At 43.6% G+C, this 24,272-nt stretch overlaps 1 protein-coding gene across 2 annotated transcripts in view; it reads right to left on the bottom strand.

Annotated features, from left to right (window-relative positions):
* COL4A5 (collagen type IV alpha 5 chain) overlaps positions 1 to 24,272 on the bottom strand; it is a 135,870-nt gene that overhangs the window by 43,322 nt on the left and 68,276 nt on the right. For both annotated transcript variants that reach the window (XM_069942631.1, XM_069942629.1), the window contains exons 14-30: positions 18,541 to 18,594; positions 18,150 to 18,206; positions 17,635 to 17,679; positions 17,493 to 17,546; positions 15,207 to 15,248; positions 14,319 to 14,445; positions 12,547 to 12,720; positions 12,001 to 12,084; positions 11,397 to 11,489; positions 10,583 to 10,653; positions 9,883 to 10,074; positions 8,454 to 8,622; positions 6,073 to 6,165; positions 5,708 to 5,812; positions 5,489 to 5,586; positions 4,935 to 5,085; positions 4,400 to 4,513 (exon numbers count right to left, since the gene is read on the bottom strand). In XM_069942631.1, coding sequence (XP_069798732.1) covers positions 4,400 to 4,513; positions 4,935 to 5,085; positions 5,489 to 5,586; positions 5,708 to 5,812; positions 6,073 to 6,165; positions 8,454 to 8,622; positions 9,883 to 10,074; positions 10,583 to 10,653; positions 11,397 to 11,489; positions 12,001 to 12,084; positions 12,547 to 12,720; positions 14,319 to 14,445; positions 15,207 to 15,248; positions 17,493 to 17,546; positions 17,635 to 17,679; positions 18,150 to 18,206; positions 18,541 to 18,594 — 1,723 coding nt within the window. The remainder of the gene's footprint in view (positions 1 to 4,399; positions 4,514 to 4,934; positions 5,086 to 5,488; positions 5,587 to 5,707; positions 5,813 to 6,072; positions 6,166 to 8,453; positions 8,623 to 9,882; positions 10,075 to 10,582; positions 10,654 to 11,396; positions 11,490 to 12,000; positions 12,085 to 12,546; positions 12,721 to 14,318; positions 14,446 to 15,206; positions 15,249 to 17,492; positions 17,547 to 17,634; positions 17,680 to 18,149; positions 18,207 to 18,540; positions 18,595 to 24,272) is intronic.

Here is a 24,272-nt window from a genome sequence, read left to right as displayed (position 1 = left end):
GATGCCCAATGTTCTCTTTAACACTGAAGTGTCACTGTCGTTTGTAAAAACTTTTGAAATGTCATAGAGACATACAAAAGAAAAAAGTAAAAACTGGCAGCACTCCAATGCCACTGTTTACACTGGGATGTGGCTAAAGTACAGACAAAAAACCAAAAAAGCAACAGGTGCAAGTGCTTACCGTACATACTCCCCCCGGATTACACACAATAAAAACCTAGCCTATAGATATTAAAAAATGAGGATGTTAGCCAACCATTTGATCAAATGTAGTGACATGGAACACTCTGTTTGATCAAATGGTTTACTAAGATCCTAATTTTTTAATATCTATAGAGCAGGTTTTTAAAATCTGTAATCCGGGGGGAGTATGTACGGTAAGCACTTGCACCTGTAGGTTGCTGTAGCACCTTTTGTGTCAAAGAGACATGTCAAAAGTTTTGATCGGTCTGGGTGTGAGTGTGTAGACCGGTATAGATTGGGAGAACGAGCGGGGAGAGGAAGTGCTGCAGCGCGTTCTCTCCCCGCTATGTGTAAGAAAGAAGAGTTGGGCTCCATAGACTCACATTAAAAGCCTGACTCTTTTCTTCTATAACAGAGCGGGAGTGGAGAGCACTGGAGCATGTCCTCTCCCTCTCATTCTCCTGATTGGAACACTAAGACCTGGACTGATTAAAACTTTTTACATGTCTCTATGACATGTCAAAAGTTTTTACAAATGACAGTGACACTTCACTTAAAAGGAACTTATCAATGCCTGAAGTGAGGACCAGATTATATTTTTATTTATTTATCTGTTTTAAGAAATCAGATATACTTTTCAGTTCATATGCAGTGATCCTATGTAAACCCGTCTGTTTATTGCCATCTGATAGTCCTCAATGAAGCTAATATTGGTCTTACCTATATACACATTATATACAATTTTACTGTGCCTTTTGGAACTGGCACAGTAAAAAAAGAAATGTGTGACATAAAGGGGTCATCAAGTGTCCTTCACTGATATTAATTTATAAAGAATGTATAGTATACACACTAAGTATCTATGTTCACACTACGTATCTTTCCGGCCGTAGTGCGAACCGCGAATATACGCACGTAGTTTTGAGGTTGATGCATTCGCTTGAAAGTATACAATATACGCCCGCACAGTGCACACTACGTATGAGCTTACGGCCGGATCGTATACGGCGCCGTGAAAAATGAACAAGACCATTGTTTGAGGACGGAAATGTTCCAACTCACGGCCGTGAATTTCCATGCGGTCCCGTACAGAGTACTTATTTCAGCCAAATTGAATGTGATTTTTAGATCCAAAAGGTTCTGTGTGTTTTATTGGGCTGGGCGAAGATTTCCAAGTAAATGACCTGTTTCAGATCGCTTCGAAACAGGCTGGGGAAGCATAACTCTACTACGGGCGTATGTTCGCGGTTCGCCCGCATGTTCGCAATCCAGCCGCATGTCTATTTTTCCCACGGCCGGACTTTCAGCCGCACATGTACGGCTGCGTACGAACTATGGCCGGACTCATACGTAGTGTGAACATAGCCTCATAGTGTATAGTATAATAGAGATGCACTATTTCCTAGGGAGTCTAATACAAAGGGACGTTATATAAAAAGATAAACACTATAGTAATCACTAGGCTGTTCTTCTATGATTCTGCAATGTAAGACTAATCTACTGCACTGGCAGAATATACAATCACAGCTCTTCTTTCTTTTACATTTACATCTTGAAGCTTCATCCTAATAGTAGTCTCTGCACAATGAATACATGTGCTAAAACCTAGCAAGGTGGTGACATGCATATATAGAATGTTAGTAGGTGGTATACAAAAACAGACACACAGCAAGTCCTCTAAAACACTGCCATCTTTTGGATCACAAATCCATATCTTGACCTATCCATTTTTTAAATTAAAGAAGTATTCTAATCCTAAGCATGTTCACTGGATAGTTGATGCACCAATAACAATACTATTTTTTAAAGGTGTTCTTTTTTAAAAAAAAACAAAGCATAGTACAAAAGTGGCAACAAGACTGAACATATAGTATATGTATATCAATGTAATACGCAGCAGCTCTGTACAACGAATGCTGTTACAACAACTCTAATATCTCCACCTCACTTGTACACACTCTAGAGGCAATCGGTCACAGCCATTTAAGCTAATAGAAAAAAGAGAAGAATAGAGAAGACTCATCTTCTCTCAGGAATTTAATATTTCCTGCAAGATAAACCGACTGGGTTTGTCAAGGCAGCCACAGACCATGACTGTGATCAGGGAACAGCCGCTACATCTATATATACTTTTAGAGATAGGTGGGGATTTATCTTGTCTTAAATTAGGCCCCGCCCTACCTGCCCTGCCAGATTCACTAACAGGCGCACGCCTCTTAGTGAATCCAACCTGATCTTAGCAGGTATAGATTTCTGGCATGAAATCTTGGCAAATCAGGCGGGGGAGGAGGCCAGGCCTTCTCCCCACCTTGTCACGACCCCCCGCCCACCCATCGGAGGAGCAGGCGTACACCAGGTAGAAGGGGCGGTACTGCACATTCTCCTTGGCGTACGCCCCGGCCACGGCAATGATAAATCTCCCCCACAGTGTCCAGACTCTATGCTGTTAGGCTCAACAATAGGTGGCAGTGTTTTTATAATAAAACTTTAAGTACAACAAAGAAACAAAGAAAAGAAGACAGTGATATATTAAACATGCATTACATGAAGTTCTTAGCATGCAGTTAGTAGAAAGAATTTGCAAAGCCTGTGTTCATCCAGCCAGTGAATGCAGTAGAGTGGAGTGCATGATGCAAGATGACGGCCTGCTCAGAGCACAGTGAGCAGACAATCTGCACAGCATAGCGTTTTGTGCATTGTGTGACGCTGTGCATGCAGCTTGTGCACAGAGTGTCATGGTTTCATACATAGATGGTGACAGGAAATATACATTCAAAGTGCTCAGTTAACAGTAGTGAAGCAAATACATAAACGTTGCATTTGGTGTCCATTAGTATACATACCAGGTGCAATAAGAAGTGTAACAGCTTATTTAATAACAGGATGTAGATAGCAGAAATACAATGGGAACTCCAGCAACAACGCTATAGCTGAGAGATGATGCTAGATAGACTTCTGTAGATCACACCATATTTATGCTACATACAGCTTTGTCATTAAATAGGCATCTTAAAGGGGTTATGTCAACCAAGTTGTGCGTTAGAATGTTATACTGTAGACTTATAATTCTACATACATCTTTCAAGTTACTTTACAAGTTTTTGTGATCCTACAAAATAAAAAATAAGAGAAAAGGGACATCACAAAAATCCAAATCATCTTGCCTTATAGTGCTAGGCTTTGGCACCCAGAAGAAAAAGGCTCAGCTCTTTCCTTCACCTTTGGGTTAGCATGTTTGCTAAGAATGCATTTTATCTGTTCAGTCCTACATTACTTCTCTTAAACTACAGCAAAGAGGAAGGGACAAACTAGGGTTGGGCCCTCTCTCCCAGGGCCCCATAACTTGGGCTCCCTCTATAGTATGAATGGACCTTATGTTCAGAATAAAAATCACACCGCTTACTTAGATTGCACATTACTAGGTGACATAGCCCCTTTAAATCAAACACTTGAAAACAACCATTTGTGAAATAGATAGACTTCTAATAAACAATTTAAGAGAAACTAATTAAAGTTAAAAGACTATAACCGGCTGTTATGTTCCTATAGTGCACAGAATAGTTTCTTAGCTTCATTCTCAGTGCTATCTTAGTTGAATCTTCAGTTTAATTTGTAAGCCAGGTGTTTTGGTGCACTGGCGGACAGGACTACCACCCTCAGCAAACAGATCCGCCCTGCCCTTCCTCCTAAATATTGAGACGGTGCTCCGCAGTGACATCACTCCAGCCACTCATCACTGCATGATTATTCATTAAGAGGAGTAGAGGGGATCGATGCACTGAGGATGGTAGTCTTGTCCCCCAGTGCACCAAACCACCCGGTTTACATATTATATTAAACTGAAGATTTAACGAATATGGCGCTGAGGATCAAAAGTAAGAAAATTACCTTAACTTGCAGCGCCATGTGCACTATGGGAACAACAAGTTAGACTCTTATAACCTACTGTTAGTTTCTCTTTAAATGATGAAGAGATTTGAATGAATTCAAAGCCATTATATTTATCTTTATATTGTCATATACAATGCAAACTATTTGCAATACAACAGCATGAATGTAGAGTTAGGTGAACCTTAATAACATTTGTATTCTATGTATCACAAAAATCGTATCACAAAAATCGGGAAGGGATAAAAAACAATTGTATATCAGATTTTAGTTATGACTGAAAGGGCTTCTCATCTTCTGCAGAGACCACATGGAATATATGCCTTACCTGGAGGGCCAGCTGGTCCAGGAAGTCCTGGAGGGCCAGGAGGACCTTGGCCACCAATACCTGGAGATCCAGGTGGACCTGGCTGGCCAGGGAGTCCATTCTGACCAGAGTCACCTATAATAGGAAAGTATATCTCACATGGTAAAAAATGTTTAAAAAAAATAAAATAAATAAAAAATAAATAAATATATATATATATATATATATATATATATATATATATATATATATAGCAAAGAGATTTACATCTTATAACATCTGAAGATTTGCAGATTTGGCTTTCAGATATCTAAGAGGGTACAGTTAATGAAAATCTAAATCTTTCACCATGGATCACTTTACTAGAAATGAGCTACAATACAATAGGCCCTACTGTACATACTAGACAACCCTGCACCCTTGTTTTCTTGTATTCTAGATTCTCACTAATAAAAAGGAAATGCAGATCTCCTTGCATGTGCTTCCTTTTCAGGTTTTAACCCCTTTTATGCCTCTGGACCAATCCCATCCTTCTAACCCTACTTTTAATCCATACCTTTTGGTCCAGGAGATCCATCAAATCCTGCTCTTCCTGGAGCCCCTGGCATCCCTGGAAAGCCAGAATCTCCTTTTGGTCCTTGAGATCCTTTTAATCCGGGAGTACCTGGAGGCCCTTGAAGTCCCGGCAATCCAAATCCAGGCTCACCCTTTAATGTAACACAAAACGAAATTACAGTGCATGCAATATTTTGTTTCCATAAAAAAATGGACAACAAACATAAATCAAACATCAGTTCATAATTTTACACTGACGTCTATGGTAACAGATGCATATTGAAGAGTGTTTGCCTTCCGTTATTTACTAGAATCTATTCATCTATATGAACGGTTACACTCTGAATGGATGCCAAATGGGGATGTGAACCTATAGATGTGCTGTATATCAATGCAATACAATTATCGCCATATAAATAGACGTCATAGATGATAAAAAATACATTTTGTCACTTGCAATTCTACAGTGTGAGGCCCTATAGGTTTATTTGATAAAGGGCGAGATTGCCTTTTTTTGCAATAAAGTGACATACATGAATTTCACCCATCTTCTACCTTTGGTCCTGGGAAACCAGGCTGTCCAGGTGTTCCATCTAACCCTGGTTTTCCTGATGTACCAGGTGGTCCGGGTGGTCCTGCTGGTCCGGGGAACCCTGATATACAAAGACCATTTACTTTTGTAAAAGATTCATAGTATTTCCAGTCTTTCAATATAAAGAGTCATGTTCATCTGAAGGTAAAGCATCACTACAGTTTTTATGAGTTTTTATGCACCTTTCGGACCAGCTGGTCCTGGAAGTCCAATTCCTGGGGCCCCAGGATCTCCTTTCATTCCTGTAAGTCCCGGAAGTCCGGGCTGTCCTGGCTGACCGGGTTCACCTAAAAATGAATATGGTAACTCATTAAGTGCAAACAATTAGCACATGTCCCAGTAGGCATTGCCTAAGCTGCCTTATATGATATGCCCAAATCCTTTTGGTGACAGTTCGGCAACATTAATCATCTTAACTAGGCACAACTTTATATGTTTCAGCAGCAGAACTATCCTGAAGGTGCTGGAATTACATTATTACCTGCTGGACGTATATACCGTTTTTGTTAAGAATATGACTTTATTGAGTACCAGTCCAGACTCTCACCTGGTGGTCCTGGTGGGCCTATACCACCAGGGGGACCTTGAAGACCTTTAGCACCTTTCTCCGTTACTGTTTGCCCAGGGGGTCCTTTAATGCCTAGAACATTATTAAATTATCAAATCAATAGGTATCCATACAAGAAAACAATTTTAAATTACTTACTTAGCACCAACATATTCTGTAGCACAGAAAATATCATATAACACCTTCTCCCTAACATAACAACTCCATGCAGATGTTGTCTTTAAGGCCCTTTTACACAGGACGATTATTGGCTGGTAGGAAAGCCCATTGCCGATAATTGGCCTGTATAAGAGGCACGTTATTTGGCCCACGAACACTCATTTTTTGGCTGCTTGCATCTTATAAAGCAGTTATTTAGCCAAAAAAAAAGAAAACAGATGCTTAATTTTACTTTTTTGGGGGTTCCTTTGCAACCAAAGGTTTGGCTAAAAACACTATAAGGAACACTGACCAAATAATACTGACCAAATTAGATGTATAGCAGGAGTATTGGTGTCTGATTTGATACTTTCCAAAACTGTGTTGTACTTTTTCGTATTACACTGCTTTTTCCTATACTCTACTTACATGTTACTCCAATTTAAAATAGAAGGCAAACAAGTTTTCTTTTTTTCTGAATACAAATGGAACCCACAAGAAAACAAATTATAGGTACAGAAGTGCCCATGGCTCTGTAATAAGGAATTAGAAAATCTACATGTACCACCACACCGACTGCGCAACTGACATGTATTTTGATTAGAACAGTTTCAGTCCTGGTAAAACAAGTTGTTTTTTTTTTTTAGTTTTTTTTATTATAATAATAACAAAGTCCTAAAGACATTATATTTTTAACATACAATGGTTTTCTCTAGGCCATGACTACAATATCTTACAATCACATTCAACATACAATAACAAAGATACTGGTCATCTGCAGCATAAATAAAAGGCTGGAGGTTTCCACCAACTAGAATAAGCCTTTCATGCACCGATCGCCTGTCTAGCAGCTCCTCTCTGCAGTACAGTGCACTACTATATGGTCTGTACTGCTTTTCACCTATGCAAGCATGATCTGCTCCTTTAAAATTAGGTGACTGGCTTTTATCTGTAGGTAAGGGCTTACTTTGTATCTGTTACTGCTTATCTTCCTTTTATTCTATTTTGGGCTGACATTTTGGAGCTTTGGAACAAATTACTCGTTTTATTAGTAACAATGCCTCCAGCTTCAATTTGACACCCTAGACCAAATAATAATAATGTAAACTGAAATGTCACTGTCACTTTAAACAAGGTTTGACATGTCATAGTGGCAGACTTACTACAGAGTCTGTCTCCTGCAGCGAGAGAGGGAGTGAGGTGCTTAGCTGGGGGTTAGGGATCAGTAGGGGTCTGAACACCCAGACCCCAAGTGATCAAAATTTTTGACATGTCTCTATGTCATGTCAAAAAGTTTTTATTAAATGATAGTGACACTTTCAGGCACCCGTGTGTTCTGAGTTTTTTTTTTTACAGCAGCTGCTCTTCATTCAGCTGACTGGCCTCAGGAGACATGGCTGCACAAAGACATCAGTATAAAAAGTCACAGAAGACCCATTTTATTAAGAACTAAAATAAGTGTGATATAAATAATCTAAAGGAACCTAATGATTTTTTTTCAGGTCCGCAGATATAAACTATATAAATTTTGTTGAAGGTTTCATTAAAGATCATCATTCGATATACCTGTAGAAAAATGCACAGCTTGCAGCACTGTTTTTAAGTGGTAAAATTGCAAAGAAATCCTGACAGACCCCAATATAGACCATCATGTGCCTTTGGTTTCCATCACATTGATGGATCAAACACTGCTATTATTTTTGTCTTTCTGTTTAAATGATAGCACAGAATAACAGAAATTAAGATGCATACGTGAATACAGACTTAGGCTATGTTCACACTACCTGAGAGACCTGAGAGTCTCTGCAAAGATCATCCTGGCCGGTACTGCAGTACCGACGGATGATCTTTCCGGCCACAGTGTTCTGATGCGGGCGCATCAGCGTGCGCCTGCTTCAGAACTTCACACAGCACCCATTGAAGCTTGTGGCCAGAGCCGTTTGCTTAATTGTGTGAACTGACAGGTCTTTCTGCGGCTGCCATTCACCGAATTGTGGCCGCAGAAAACTGACATGTCAGTTCTTTGCGGCGCCGTATGGGATCCCAGCCGGAGCGTATACTATGTGTATACCCTCCGGCCGGGATCCCATAGCAGATAAGGCAGTGTTCCACACCGTACAAAGTACAGCCGTACTTTTACGTAGTGTGAACTTAGCCTTACACATCTTTACTAATCGGTTATAGTCTCTTGTACATTTTTGGCCATTTACAAGCTTATTTACCTGGAGCTCCAGGTGCTCCCGGTCGACCAGAAACTCCTTGAACTCCTTTCTCACCAGAGGGACCAGGTGGACCAAATCCAGGAGGACCCAAGGGACCTCTATCACCTGGAAGTCCTGGGAGACCAGGTTCACCTGACGGGCCACGTTCACCTTTGCTTGCAAAGCCACCCTGGAAATAATAGGAAAATATATATATCGATGGTTAACAAAAATGTAGAATATAAGTCATGTAACAACTGACTTACACAAAAATTTAATTTTGTTGAGATGACCATATAGAAAAAGCATTACAACGGTCGACAGCTGTGGTCTCCTCGAAGATAGAAGATATAGAGAATGCATAGGTCCTAAACCTCTGCGACAGAATATCTGGTCTACATAGAGCAGGGGTAGGGAACCTTGGCTCTCCAGCTGTTGCAAAACTACAACTCCCATCATGCCTGGACAGCCATAGCTAGATAGTTAGAGCTTTGGCTGTCCAGGCATGATGGGAGTTGTAGTTTTGCAACAGCTGGAAGGCCAAGGTTCCCTACCCCTGTCATAGAGGTTAGTGGGATGGTATTATTAGAGCATGTGGCAGATCTGTTGAAGAAATTTCTGATTGCAGAAATCCATGCACCTGCTGCTGGAACCACCCAATGTAGATGTATGGAAATTTCAGCAACAAAACTGCCAACCCAAGCGTCTGTTTCTGTTGTGATACAGACATTCACAGGGAGATTTATTACTACCGGTGTGCCTTACAAATGGTGTCTTCTCGCCAGCACAGCATGCATCAGATCCTTCACAGGGCACTCATGTATCTGCCTTAGAAACAACTACTTTTATAGCAAATAATTGCACTCTGGGGACTTCTGCATTTATATCCTGTGACACTTTGACAATACCTGCTTCACATTAAGCAACCAGAATGTTTCATTAGTACATTTTACTCAACAAAAACTTCACTGTATATGTAATTCCTTGATATGTATCCCTTCAAGAAGATCTGTCATGTGAAAGCTAGATAAGCATAGACCTACACTAAGGAATTGTATTTCAAGAAGTGAATGCATAGAGGGTTTTCCTAGAATAAGATACGTGTTAGGAATCTGCATAACAATACACATGTATACGGTTGTACATCGTACAATGCTGTTTTGTGTAATTATTCTTAAAGAGAACCTGTCAGCTCCTCTGACATAGTAACAATTCTCCACGAAATATCAATGCAGGGGCATGTACGTTGTGTGGTTCCTCCTGGAAATGTATTAATAAACTTACAATTGGGCATCACCATTATCCTTTACGGTAGGTTATGTCTGACATACTCTGATACTGTCAGCTATTAAAGAGTCAGAATTTATATGGATTTGCCCCATTGAGAAGAGAAACAAAAGCTTTGTGTGGATACACTGAAATCGGGATGGCCATCTACAAACATACATACCGGCTCCCCCTTAGACCCAGGAAGTCCTGGAATTCCATCTCTTCCAGGGCGACCATCGAGGCCGGGACTTCCAGCTGGACCAGGAAATCCAGTGTCACCTTTGTCTCCTTTGAGGCCGGGTAGTGCAATTACATCACCAGGGTCTCCTTTAGTGCCAGGGCGGCCAGGGCTACCCGGGGAACCAGGGAATCCCTGTGTGGCACAGATATACAAGCTTTAATACTTATTAAACTGCTTATTACATTTTATATATTATATATTTTACATATTATAATTTATCACCTATATTATCCATTTTTTCACAGGCACTAACAGAAGGAATTGTAGACAGAGGACCTGTCTATGAGTTCCTGTAAATGTGCTTAATAGGCTTTACTGACTGCTGATCCTTTTAAAGGGGTAATCCCATCTGGAGTTGTTGATCCACAATATTCACAGGATAGAGCAAAATTAATAAAATCACCGGGAGTCCGACCGCTGGGTCCACCAACCATCTTGAGAATGTGGACTCCGAAACCCCACTTAAGGGGCTTTACATCTTGAAATCTCGGGGGATTTTGACCCCTGGATAGGACACAGCTGCTACAGATGGGACTAGCCCTTTAAAGATACTGTAATATTTCTCCTGAGCAATGCTGCTAATTTTTGGCTACATTTGCTACACAGTAATAGATATAAACAAGAGCCCAATAACACTTACTGGTTGTCCTGGAGGACCCAACAAACCTGGAAGGCCAGGATCACCTTTAGGTCCAGGATAACCAGGTATCCCTATTAAAATAAGATAAAAAGGTGTACATTTTAAACAAATGGCTAATAACCAATAGTATCTGGCAGGTAAATGCTTTGAAAATATAAAACTAAGAAAGGGTCTAAAGAGTATCACTATATATATACTGTAGTAATACAAATGCAACACACACAGAAATATATACATACATTCACACATACACAATGTGACACATATCTTACATATGCATACACAAAGGAACAAGTGAAACAACCCCCCACCTACCATACAAACACTGTTACACCCTATAAGTTTATAAAATTTTATTTCTTAATTTGTTTTTAAATGTCATCTATGCTGAGAATCAGTTACGGCTGGGTTCACACCATGTTTTTTTGCAAAAAACGGATAAAAAAAATTAAGCATTTGTGTGCATCCGTTATGATCCGTTTTTCTATTGACTTCCATTATAAAATAAAAAACGGATCAAAACGGGTCCGTTTTTTTTAATGTACACAAAAACGTAGTCAACCTAATTTTTGTGTTCCTTAAAAAAAAAAAACAGATCCGTTTTGATCCTTTTTTTTTTTATAATAGAAGTTAATGGAAAAACAGATCAAAACGGATGCACACAAATGCAAAAACGGTTGAATAAATGGATTGAAAAAACGTAGTGTGAACCCAGCCTACCTTAAACACTGGTAACATGAAATGACCAAATAATAACTGGATAAGCCACCAGACGTTTTTGCAACGTTATGAGAATAAAAAATGTTTAATTTACCTGGGTTCCCAGGGGGGCCGGCAGAGCCAGGTTCTCCTTTCTGGCCTGGAATTTCATTTCCTATACAGTTGAAACATGTATCCCCTCTGTCACCTGTAGACGTAACATACAGCAATTTATTAAGAGAAGACATACATAATTAGGCCATAACTATAGCAGTACATTCTGTAAGTTCTGTAAGTTGTGAAGTGGGGCCTCCAATGATCCGACTTGTTTTTCCAGCACAGTTCACAAATGCTTAGTCAGGGGAATGTGAAGTGTTATAGTGCATCACAGTGCACTTCCCCAGGTAAGTGATGCACATGCATTCCACCAATACACATGATGTAGAACAAAATGTGATTCATCAGTTCAGGGCACCTTCTTTCACTGCTCAGTGGTCTAGTTGTAATGTTCACATCACTATGGTTGGCACTTTCAGCAGTGGACAGAGTTGTTTGACCGGTCTGTGGCTATGCAGTCCCATGAGCATCAGTGTCTGTTAACAAAATATTAACTCCAAGCAAGGTTTTACAAATTCCATACAAACTATTAATTCCATATAAATTTTATAGTAAAATGTTTGGTAGACAAGTTTAACAAACAGAAATACTAAAAATAATACCTTTCTGTCCTCTTTCGCCTGGAAAACCTTGATCACCTGGAAGGCCGGGGAGGCCTGGTGAACCTGGTTGACAGACTTCTCCAACTGAAATGAGTTTAAAAAAATGATTTTTAATTAAAACTGTCTAATTTCTAAGCAGTGTGAACTTATACTAGACAGTCTCAGAATTCACCATATTTCATAGTGGTTTAGGCTGTCTGATAATTCTGTAACTTGTCTAGTCTAAGTTAAGACCAACTATTAGTTGGCTTAAACTGCACCAGAATCTTGCCAGAATTCTGGTGCATGGTATCGCATCCTAAACCACACTTTTACAGTAAGCCATAGGTACAGTAAGTTTTTACAGTTTACACCAGACATCTGGCACACTTGCAATAGTAATTCTGGACTAATGTTCTTCAAGCCTAAAACAACTTGATTCTGTTACATTAGGATGCAATCAAAAACTTCCTGAATTTCTGTTTATGTTCAACCTTAGAAAATGGACTAAATGAGCTCAATAAGGAGCTGTAGACCACTACATTAGGAAGCAGTCTATATACCTACCAGAAGGACCTGAAGACCCCGGAGGTCCAGGTGGTCCTGGAGGTCCAGAAAATCCAGGACGACCATCTTCACCAGGAGGACCAGGTATAGATATTCCTGGAGGGCCTTGATCTCCTTTTTGCCCTCTTTCCCCTGGAAAGCCAGGGTCCCCTGGAGGACCTGAGACAGAGGAACCTAAAACAAACAAAAAAACACAAAAAAACATACATTGTCATATACTGTCCTACTACTAGACACAATACTACTTCAAAATTTGAAAAAATACATTAAAGAGAGTGTCCAGAATTTTTTTTTATTCCATTCCAACAATGCTGGTCCTATTGTCTGAGGCTGGTTACCACTGTCATCAGCTGGTGTTTCCAATGAATTCAGACCCAAGGCAGGAATCACACACCAGGGGGGATCGGCACCAGCATAATGGCACCAGCGGGGATAGGCAGCAGATGATACATAAATAGAAACATCATTCTTTGGACAACTCAAACTTTTGTTACTGTACATAATCTAGTCCAGTAATAATGCTAGTCCATGTAGTCTTTGATACCTGGCGTCACCAGAAGATATATATTAGATGTTTTCTATTCACAATTTGACAAGTTGAAGTAATGTGCAAAGTTCCTGAACCATTGCAGTTCTAGTAAACTGCTCTTTTCTCTTCAGCCTTTGCTTTATAGGACATAATAGAGCTGTCTATCAGCTGATAGTTCTCCTAGCTGTTAATTGTTTCCCAATCCCCTATACATATACACACATAGCTCAGCCAAAATCAGTGGTTCAGCTGATAATAATGTAATGTATGCAGCCAGTGCTGTTTTTGAAAGAATCAGGTTTAGCCATTTTTATGGACTATTTTTATAAAGATTTAAAATATAAATCTTTTTATGTAAATATATTGTAGATTTTCTCAAAATATTTTAATGACGTAGCTAAAATTGCTCTATGTAATTGCTATGGAGCAGATTCATCCAAACCGGTTTTCATTTCTGATTGCAATTTATATATATATATATATATATATATATATATATACTGTATATATATATATATATATATATATATATATATATATATTTATTTATTTTTATTTTTTTTAATTATCATGTGGGCAGCCATATTGCCTGAGCTTCTTTTCTTTTATGATTATTTTGATATTCCCTTTAAATAAATAAATTAAAGAAAATCCTAAGACATTGGTGACCCTAAACCTGCTGGACAAAAAAAACAAGCCATCATTTGCCGGTACTAGCTGTGTTCCTGGGATTCCTGGGACCAGCCTCATCAGACTCTAAAATGAGGTGTAAACAAGGAAATCAGGGTGGAAGTAAAGGAAGCTATGGGAGTAAAAACTTCCTCTTGCGCCCCTGTCCCTCCAGAGCTATTTTCCTCCTGCAGCCACCCCTATGCCTCTTGTATATTAGCTGCAAATAAGTAAACCTTTCTGCCCTCTGCTGGTAAAGGTAAACATTACATGGGAGCTTCACATTCAGAAAGGAGTTGGGTCAGAGAAGAGAGGGAGGGTAAGAAGTATGTTTATAATGGTCCAGTCAGTGTCACTGTTGACTAATGATCAAGTAACTTGTATATGGCTACAATCAGAAGGGAAAGGGCTAAGGACTAAGAGGACGTCATCAAGAAAGAAATCCAACAGAGATGTATGTATCACAGTTTTCCAGGATGTGTAGGTAAGTTTTTCACTCATTACACTTAATTCTTCATTTTGTTTTTAATATACCCTGTATACTAAATTTTACATGAATCGGTCACAGCCTCACCTGGTGGTCCTGGTATGCCAGGAGGACCTTGTAAGCCTGGAAACCCACGGTCTCCTTTGGTCCCAGGAAATCCTGGAGGCCCAATGTTTCCTTTTGGTCCAAATGTTGGGTCTGGTCCAGGGATCACCTGTGGATACGGAAATAATAAATGTAGAGTTATTACTGGACCTGCTTAACCAAATGTGATTAAAAGAGAAAGTGCTTGAACCTTAAGCACCTACAGGTTCACATCTGTGTTTGGCATCTGCTCAGATCTGTTCAGATTAGATGTAAATTCACAGATCCCAGTAGAAAACGGATGGCAAAGTGATGCAAAAAGAACACTCTTTGGTTGCATCCACCTTCATAAACTAAAGCAGAAGCTTATGAATAGATGTTGATTTCTGTTTGTCGTTCATTTTTTTCAAAGAAATAAAAATAGCGCATGTACCGTTTTTTTTCTGTCCGTTCACAAAAGATGGACAATACGTGGAACGGACATAAACTGACATGAACTGATGCTGAAACTGACTTACTAGAATCAGTGGGATCAGTTCTGTCTCACTGATGCTTGAACGGAAATGAAGCAGAGAACACAAACACAGATGTGTACCCATCCGAATCCATGCATAAGGAAACTAATTGTATCACTTGTTTACTGGTAACAGGCAATGGCTATGGCAACGTGAGAAAGGACAGGGACATCCCATACTCTGTGTTGGGTATACAATCTAATGTATACAGTCCTGTACTTGGCTAATGTTCTCTACAGGAAGCTAGTGGGAAGTCTAGTTTGCTAGATGAATCTGGATTACCATAATGGCTTAATGGAAAGTATACAAAGTAATTTTAAAATCTGAATACTGGCTTATGTACCATATAAGAAGAAGACGCAAGGCATGATATTACCTGTCCAGGAGGTCCAGGAAATCCACGTTCACCTTTCAGACCCTAAAAGTGAAATTAAAGAGAGTATATTAACTAAACCTCTTGGTTGTCTGAAGTCAAGATACATAAAAAGTTTAGAGTGGATCAGTATTCTACGCTGTCATAGATATGGGTCTACTCTGCGGTATTCAATAGAGGAACACTCAGCACTGCTGAAAGGGGCAGAGGTGGCTTCATACCCATGAGACCATTGTATTGACACACTGTCACTTTAATACTTTTTGCTCCATGTGGATTAGTAGCAGAATGGTCCTGATCACATACTATGCTGCCCATAAACAGTTTTCAGAGAGAGTTTAATAAATTACGAGCAGCAGAAAATATTCTAAAATAAAAAAAAATAAACTTTACTCCATAGTCAAATCCAATGTTTCAATGCCCCTGCCGTTCTTTCATAATTGTAATGGAAATGCGACATGAAGTACATCTATCTGACCACTGCGGTCAATCAATGTCCTCGGCGGTCATGTTCTATGCATGTTAGCATAACCACAGAGGCGTGTGATTGGCTACAGCGATTACATGCCTGTACAGTATATGTTACTCCAGAATAAACAAAGCCCTGAGGGAACCATCACAGCATAAGCACTGAAGCCTGCTGGCAGATTAGCTTGTTAAACTCTAGGACAACCCCTTTAATCATTGCAGCAATATATGGTAACACACCTGCCTAAAGGCCCTATTCCACGGGTCGTTTAGAGGAGCAATATCGTTCGTATTCGGCCAATATCGGCCGCTACGAACGATATTCGTCCCGTGGAATAGAGTGCAACGATCAGCCGACATCGTTCAAGTCGGCTGATCGTTGCAGTCGCTTGTTTTTCAACATGTTGATAAACAAGCGACTGATATAGCAGCGATCTGCTGCCGTCGCTCCGTTGAATAGGAGCATCGGCAGCAGGCGCTGCTATATCCTATGGGCTGCCCGGACGATCAGCGATCCCCCGGGCAGCGCCCCCAGCAGCTCCCCGCCGCCCCTCCCGCACTCACCCGCTCGCTGACGCCGGGTTGAATAGCGGCGGCAGCGTGCGGGGAACAAGGAGCAAACGAGCGCTAATAGCGCTCGTTTGCTCCTCCAAACGACTCGTGGAATAGGGGCATTATAAGGGGTTGTATAAGGTAAAGATTTGTGAGAATTATCCAAAGTACAATTTACAAAATAAAAATTTGACAGTTTCCCCCCCAAAAATGTGTCTAGTAAAAGAAACATCAAGACAGACTGCAGGAAGTAGGGGAAAGGCTGTTATGCAGTGTGCACTACAAGAGCCTGTTTCTGCTATGCGCCACAGAATTGATTATCTCCTGCCTCAGCCATCAGCCATAGGATTGCTGCTCTCCTGCCTCAGCCATCAGCCATAGGATTGCTGCTCTCCTGCCTCAGCCATCAGTCATAGGATTGCTGCTCTCCTGCCTCTGTCATCAGCCATAGGATTGCTGCTCTCCTGCCTCTCTCATCAGCCCTAGGATTGCTGCTCTCCTGCCTCTGCTATCCGCCATAGGATTGCTGCTTTCCTGCCTCTGCTATCTGCCATAGGATTGCTGCTTTCCTGCCTCTGCTATCTGCCATAGGATTGCTGCTTTCCTGCCTCTGCTATCCGCCATAGGATTGCTGCTTTCCTGCCTCTGCTATCCGCCATAGGATTGCTGCTTTCCTGCCTCTGCTATCCGCCATAGGATTGCTGCTTTCCTGCCTCTGCTATCTGCCATAGGATTGCTGCTTTCCTGCCTCTGCTATCTGCCATAGGATTGCTGCTCTCCTGCCTCTGCTATTTGCCATAGAATTGTTGCTCTCCTGCCACCTCTATCTGCCATATGATTGCTGTTCTCCTGCCTCTGCTCTCTGCCATAGGATTGCTGCTTTCCTGCCTCTGTCATCAGCCATAGGATTGCTTCTCTCCTGCCTCTGCTATTGCCCATTGGATTGCTGGTCTCTTGCCTCCGCTATTAGCATACCTAACTCTACCTTCTCTCATCTTAAGGATCTACAAGCTTTCTGAAGCTGTTATACTATAATTTTTTTGCTTCAGTAATCAGTTATGTTATTATCTGCCTAGTTTTGTGTACTGGATTGATCTTACATCACTATGAAACCATTAGCTATAAAATGCAGAACAGAATCGGGGGAAAGTACATGAAACATAAATAATGCAGCTGCAAAGAATGGGTTAACCAGCTCCTAATCTGTACACAATGAAGCCCAGTGCTGTCTTTGAATCTTGCATAAAAACTCTTTTAAACATTATTTACCTTATCACCATCTCTGCCAGAATTTCCTGGAAAACCACGATCACCAGGGGCGCCCTGTAATAAGCCAAAAAAGTTTATGAGCATTCATTTTTCTTTTCATTTAACATAAAAAAATACTGGTTTACATATAACTGATACCAACTTCAACACCAGGAAATCCACTCCTTCCTTCTTTGCCAGGTTTGCCCTGTTAGACACAATCAGAAATAAAAAAAAAGTCAGTAACCAGTCTGATAAAGGAAGGATGCCTTATAGCACTGCTACATACATATATACATGTGCAGATGTCATTGTGCAGGAGGAGGGTGACCAATATCTATTGTAAATGGCCTGATCACATGTTATCTATATACTGGTACCATCTGTCACTGTAATCCTGCCTGTAATTTTGAAATCTGCTGAAAAGGCTTAGGCTTAGTGGCCAGAATGAAAACTGCAAGATTTTAGGATTGTTTTTATAATACTTATAGTACAGTGGACAATTAGAAAATCAAAGTATCACAAATTCTTAATATGGTTAACATACAACTTAGGTCATATACTGGTGACACATTCCATTCAACTGGCCCAGGTTCACCAGAGTGACTCTTCCCTCCGACTTGGAGGCACAAGTAAAAAAAAAAATAGGCACACATGATTCTGGGTAGAAATACTTACTATTTTCCCGGGTTCTCCTGGGTCTCCTTTTTGTCCTTTAAAACCTCCAGATGGACCCTAACAAGTTTAATAAGGCACATGAACTACAGTAAAATATATAAACTTCATTTGAAATATATTACTTATCATACATGTGTATTTTATATATGTAGGAAATCTTATCATAGTTACATAGTTATCATTAAGTTCAACCAAGGATGGGAGAAGGTGGATTAAGGGAAGGGGTATAGGTGGATAAAAGGGTAGGGGATGTCATTTTATATTGCTGAATACACATTATTGGTATTTTGCATTATACTTCTAATACTTATAACAGTTATCATGGTACGTCGGGATAGAGATAAACAAGAAGTTCCTGCTGTTTCCATGTCACACACTTCACAATACTTACAGCAGGACCCGGAAGTCCAGGCTGTCCAGGGAATCCTTGTTCACCAGTTGAGCCCTAAGAGAAGATAGAAATCATCATGACCTACAATGTATATTGCATCGGACAGCTTGTTTGCTAGATCAGTGACACAGTTCTGCCTTTGACGCCAGGGCGTACAGTAAAATGAAGTATACTGTATACCGTTTTTTATGCATATTTTGACCACTGAGATCATAGAGGGGAAAAAAAGCTGCAAAAAATAATTAATTTGAATAAAAATTAATAAATATGACATACTGCAGAATTAAGAAAAAAAACACATCATCCCAAACAAATGTACAGATCATCCCTGAACAGTGTGGATGGAACGCCTAAAAATCCCAGTCTCTAGCTATGAAATAAAGTTATGCTGCAATTCTGCATGAAAAGCCACAGGGAGAAAAAAACAGTTCTTTATGCCTTATCATTTAATAATAGATCTTTATAGCAGTGCCCTTCATACACCTGGGGTTAAACGTGAACATGCTGTCGGCCTGCAGCTACCACTAGGGGGCGCTTACTGCATAATATCTCCTCGCTGAATCCAAAGTATGGATTGCTGCAGGCAACTCCAGACCGCCAGTGTGTTATATCTTAATTCCAGGTCTACACTGGGAATTTTCAGTTCTCTTTTAGCAAAACAGTACAGTGAAAAATTCATCAGAGCAAAATGTTGCACCTATTTTGATTAGGGGAAAAAAGGATATTGAAGAGTGGGTTGCACTGGGGTCATGGGATCAACCAGAGACAACATCTGCATGGAGTTTGTATTTTCTCCTTTGTCTTTGTGGGGATCTCCTTTGAGTAATTTTTCCTGCTTCCAACACATCAACTTCAAGACCTTACTGTTTACTTGCTGCCTTAGGGCAAATGCATGGTAGATGGATTTACATGGTAAATCTGCAGTGAATTACAGTACCAGGAAGTTAGGGGTGTATGACTGAAACTGACCAGTGGTTTGGATTGTAAAATGTGCAACATATAAATTTATGCTGTGACTTTTCCTATTAAAGTCAATGGGGATGGTAAAATCCACAACATTCCTGCACCAAAGTGTGCTGATTTCCGTCAAAGCTGATTTTCATGCAGATTTGAAGGAGGAAAGTAATCTGTCTAGTGAGCATTATAGTGAGATATATAAGGGTATTCTGTATCCTATAACAGGTGACAATGTCAAGAGATAGGCCATGACCACACAATGTCTTTTCTCGTGCGTCTTATTGGGGGACACAGACACCGTGGGTATAGGCTGCTGCCACTAGGAGGCTGACACTAAGAAAAAACAAAACAAGTCGGCCCCTCCCAGCAGGCTATACCCACCCACTGGCACTGAGCTAATTCAGTTTAGCTTAGTGTCAGTAGGAGGCAGACGCAGGTCTGGTTGCTCCAGACCAGTTTCTGCTTGTGTTTTTTTCTGTAAATTTAACTCTTTCCTTTTACAGGTCGGGGCACGGTGGGTCATTTAAAGACTCACCCTGATCCCCCCCTCATGCAACCAGGGCACAGACCCTAACTGGAAAGGGGCTGTTTACCCTAGGTTGCCACCGGCCGGACCCAGCGCCCAGGACACAGACTAGCCCTGCTGTCTGTTTGCTCCTTATGCGGACTTGCTCCGCCAGCCCCTGCCCGCCCAGCCCCCCAAAGCTGCGCGCGGCAGCGCGGCACAGTGCCGGCAGAAGATCCATGGGCTTCAGAGGGGTAAGTAGTTCCTCCCCGGCTCTCTCTTCCCTCCCTCCCGTGGGTTGTACGGGTCCCCCGGTCCCCTCCAGTGGACGCCGCCCCCGCCCGCCGCCCTCTCCCGCCGCCCCCTACGGCGGCCCCTCACATGCGCTTCCGGCTCCCGTGTCCCCCGCGTCCTCTTGCGGCGTTCCGGTCTTATACCGTCACCGCATGCGGGGGTCGGGCCCTGGGATGCCGGTCTTGTAGTTGCCGGGTGCGGGGCCTCCTCTTCTCCTACGGGCCGCGACTTCCGGGGTCCGGCCCGTGACTTCCGGTTTCGCGGCCTCCTCTGTCCGCACGCCGCTCTTCCCGGTCTTTTTTTGTATTTCCCGCGCGCGGTCTTCTCTCCCGCGCGGGCCGACGCCTGACGTCACCACGCACGCACGTGACGCGTCACTCCGCTCGTGACGCGCTCCTGTGCAGCCCGGTCGGTACAGCAGACTGCAGCTCCCCGGTCGCAAGAGCCCTCATTCTGTGGGACTACAGCCCCCAGCCTGCCGTTCCTGGCCAGCTTCTTCTGCTCATCTTGCCCTCAGCAGCCGTCCTGTGCCCTGACCGGACCTCGGCCTTTTTTTGTCCGGATTTGTCTGGTAAGGCCTCTCTGGGACTCTTATGCCTGGTTGTCTTTTTACTGTCCTGAGTTTTTCACTGTATGTTTTTCTGTTATTCTGCAGGCTTTTTGGTTACTTCTTAGTCTCCAACAGCTGCCTGCCTGAAGGAATTCACTAGCTGGCTGGTTTTTCTAATATAGATATATATATTTAATTTTTTTCATTATGTCTGACTCAAGATCTGAATCCACACGCCGCCAGCATCCTCCTCCTTCCTCTGTTACCTACTATTTCTGTACGTCTTGTAACACTAAATCTGCTTCTGGCCACTCTCAGCCTCTCTGCGCTGCTTGCTCCATGCAGTCCTGTTCGTCTTTGTCCCCTACTCAGGACCCCCCACCGGAGTCTGAGGAGTCTGCCCCGGCCTGGGCGCGCTCTCTCTGCCAGTCAGTGTCGCAGATGGCTCAGTTGTCTCAGTCTGTGGCGGCCGCCCTCGACCGCCTGTCTGCTACTTCTTCAGCGCCCGCCCAATCCCGACCGGCAGTCAGTGGCGTCCGTCCCGGCAGGAGCCGCTCCCACAAGCGTCCTCGCCGTGCCTCTTCTCGCTCTTCCTCTGGCTCCCCTGGAACTAGCCTGGCCCCCACGCATCTCTCTCCTAACAGGCGATCCCATTCGCCAGGAGATCTGTCGGATTCAGAGTCGGTTTTCAACTCTGATCCTGAAGATGTTTCTCACGCGGCTTCCACTGTGGACAGCCTTGTGGCCGCAGTCCGCGATACCTTCCAGTTGAAGGATGCTCCGGACCCATCGCCTGCTGATGAGGTCTTTTTCCATAAAAGCGGCCACCGTGTCCGCAGCACTTTCCCCAGTCACAAGGAATTTGATGACCTGTTTTCCAAATTTTGGAAGACCCCAGACAAGCGTTTCTCTAAGCCTAAACACTTGTCGGTTCTTTATCCTTTCCCCGAAGACCTCGTGTCTCGCTGGTCAGGTCCGCCTTCTGTGGATCCCCCGATCTCTCGGCTGACCAAGGTCACGACTCTTCCGCTGGACAATGCGTCGTCTCTTAAGGATTCCACTGACAGACGCACTGAGTCCTTAGCTAAGTCAGCTTTTGAGGCCGCTGGCTCCTCTCTCCTTCCCACACTTGCTTCCACTTGGGTGTCTAAGTCCATTTCAGTGTGGGCTAAGCAACTGAGGGACGGCCTTACATCTGGCGTATCGGCCGAGGACTTGGCCGACCTCGCCCAACAGGTTCAGGACGCGGCTCAGTACCTCTGTTCGGCTTCTCTGGACGCTGCAGCCTGTTCGGCTTTTGCGTCGGCCAATATTGTAGCCATTCGCCGGTCCTTGTGGCTTCGGGAGTGGCGGGCTGACAACGCTTCCAAGCGTTCTCTCACCAGTCTTCCTTTTGCGGGCTCTCGTCTCTTCGGGAAACGTCTGGATGACATAATTTCCGATGCCACGGGGGGGAAGAGTACCAATCTTCCCCAGCAGCGCCCCAAGCGTCAGGATCCCCGTCGCAAACCAGGCTCCTTTCGTTCCTTTCGGTCGCTTCCGCCGTCTCGCTCCGGAAAGTCGGCGGCCCCTCAGAACAAAAGGTCCGGTTTCTCTAAGAACCGTTCTTCCTGGCAGGCGCGATCTGCCGCCTCCCGCCCACCCTTTAAGCCTGGCACCTCCAAGCCCTCCTCCTCCTGAAGGTTTTCCTCCACCCGGATCTCCTCAGGTGGGCGGCCGCCTCCTGTTGTTCCGGGAGGTCTGGCTTGCTCATGTTCAGGACGCCTGGGTGCGAGAACTGATCTCACAGGGTTACAAGATCGAGTTCGTTTCCGTTCCCCGCGATCGTTTTTTCCTTTCTCGTCCTCCCAGGTCCCCTGCCCTGGCGGACGGTTTTTTCCAGGCCATCCCTTCCCTCCTCTCGAAGGGAGTGATTGTTCGCGTCCCTCCTCTTCAACGGTTCCGCGGGTTCTATTCGAACCTATTCGTGGTTCCGAAGAGGGACGGTTCGGTGCGTCCGATTCTAGACCTCAAGCGTCTGAATCGTCACGTCCGACTATCTCACTTCCGGATGGAGTCCCTGCGTTCTGTGATCGCATCTCTGGAGCCAGGCGAGTTTCTTTCTTCGGTGGATATTCAGGACGCGTATCTTCACGTGCCGATTTATCCTCCTCATCAACGTTTCCTGCGTTTTGCAGTAGGGGAAGAGCATTATCAGTTTGTGGCTCTTCCGTTCGGCCTGGCTTCGGCTCCGCGGGTTTTCACGAAGACCATGGCGGCTGTCATGGCTCTTCTTCGGGCTCGAGGTGTCTCAGTAACTCCTTACTTGGACGACATACTCGTCAAAGCCCCATCCAAGGACCAGAATTTAGAGAGCCTCCACATCACCCTGGATACGCTCTCCCGCTTCGGTTGGCTGCTCAACCGTTCCAAGTCCTCCCTGGTCCCTGCCCAGTCCATCGTTTTTCTGGGGATGCGGTTGGATTCAGTACAGGCCCGCGTTTTTCTTCCAGAGGACAAGTTGCAGTCCCTTCAGGCCAATATCAGAGCTCTTTGCAGCCACCGCCCTGTGTCCATACGTTCCTGTATGAGGGTTCTGGGGAAGATGGTGGCGTCTATGGAGGCGATCCCTTTTGCCCAGTTTCATTCCCGCCCCCTGCAGCTCTTCCTGCTGTCACGGTGGGACAGGTCACTCCCCTCTCTAGATCGGAGGGTGAAACTACCGGCTCGCCTCCGCCAAGACCTTCAGTGGTGGTTACGGTCTCCGAGCCTCTCTCTGGGTCGCTCCTTCCTTCCCGTTCATTGGCAGATTGTGACCACCGATGCCAGCCTGCGGGGCTGGGGAGGGGTTTGGAACGATCTGACGGTTCAGGGAACCTGGTCGGCCAAGGAAGCTTGCCTCCCCATCAACATCCTCGAACTGCGGGCGATTCGGCTCTCCCTTCTGCACTGGCAGACACAGCTCCACGGTCTCCCCGTTCGGGTGCAGACAGACAACGCCACTGCAGTGGCTTATGTGAATCATCAGGGCGGGACCCGCAGCAAGGCCGCCATGATGGAAGTGGCGCTGATCCTCTCCTGGGCGGAGGAAACCGTGCTTGCCTTGTCCGCTGTTCACATTCCGGGTGTGGACAACTGGATGGCCGACTATCTGAGTCGTGCACGGGTGGATCCAGGGGAATGGACCCTGCATCCCGAGGTGTTCTCCCAGATCTGTCGCAGGTGGGGGACACCGGATGTGGATCTGATGGCGTCTCGCTTCAACCACAGACTGCCGAAGTTCGTCTGCCGGACGAGGGACCCTCTGGCTCTGGCCTCGGACGCCTTGGTGATTCCCTGGCGTCGGTTCAGCCTCCCTTACATCTTTCCTCCTCTCCCGCTTCTGCCGCGGGTGGTGAGAAAGATAAAGTCGGAAGGACTTCCGGTAATCCTCGTGGCCCCGGACTG

The sequence above is a fragment of the Dendropsophus ebraccatus genome, chromosome 10 (genome assembly GCF_027789765.1).
Source record: "Dendropsophus ebraccatus isolate aDenEbr1 chromosome 10, aDenEbr1.pat, whole genome shotgun sequence".
Lineage (NCBI taxonomy): Eukaryota > Metazoa > Chordata > Amphibia > Anura > Hylidae > Dendropsophus > Dendropsophus ebraccatus.
Note: the sequence above shows the minus strand (reverse complement) of the source record. Positions and strands in the feature narration are given on the sequence as shown.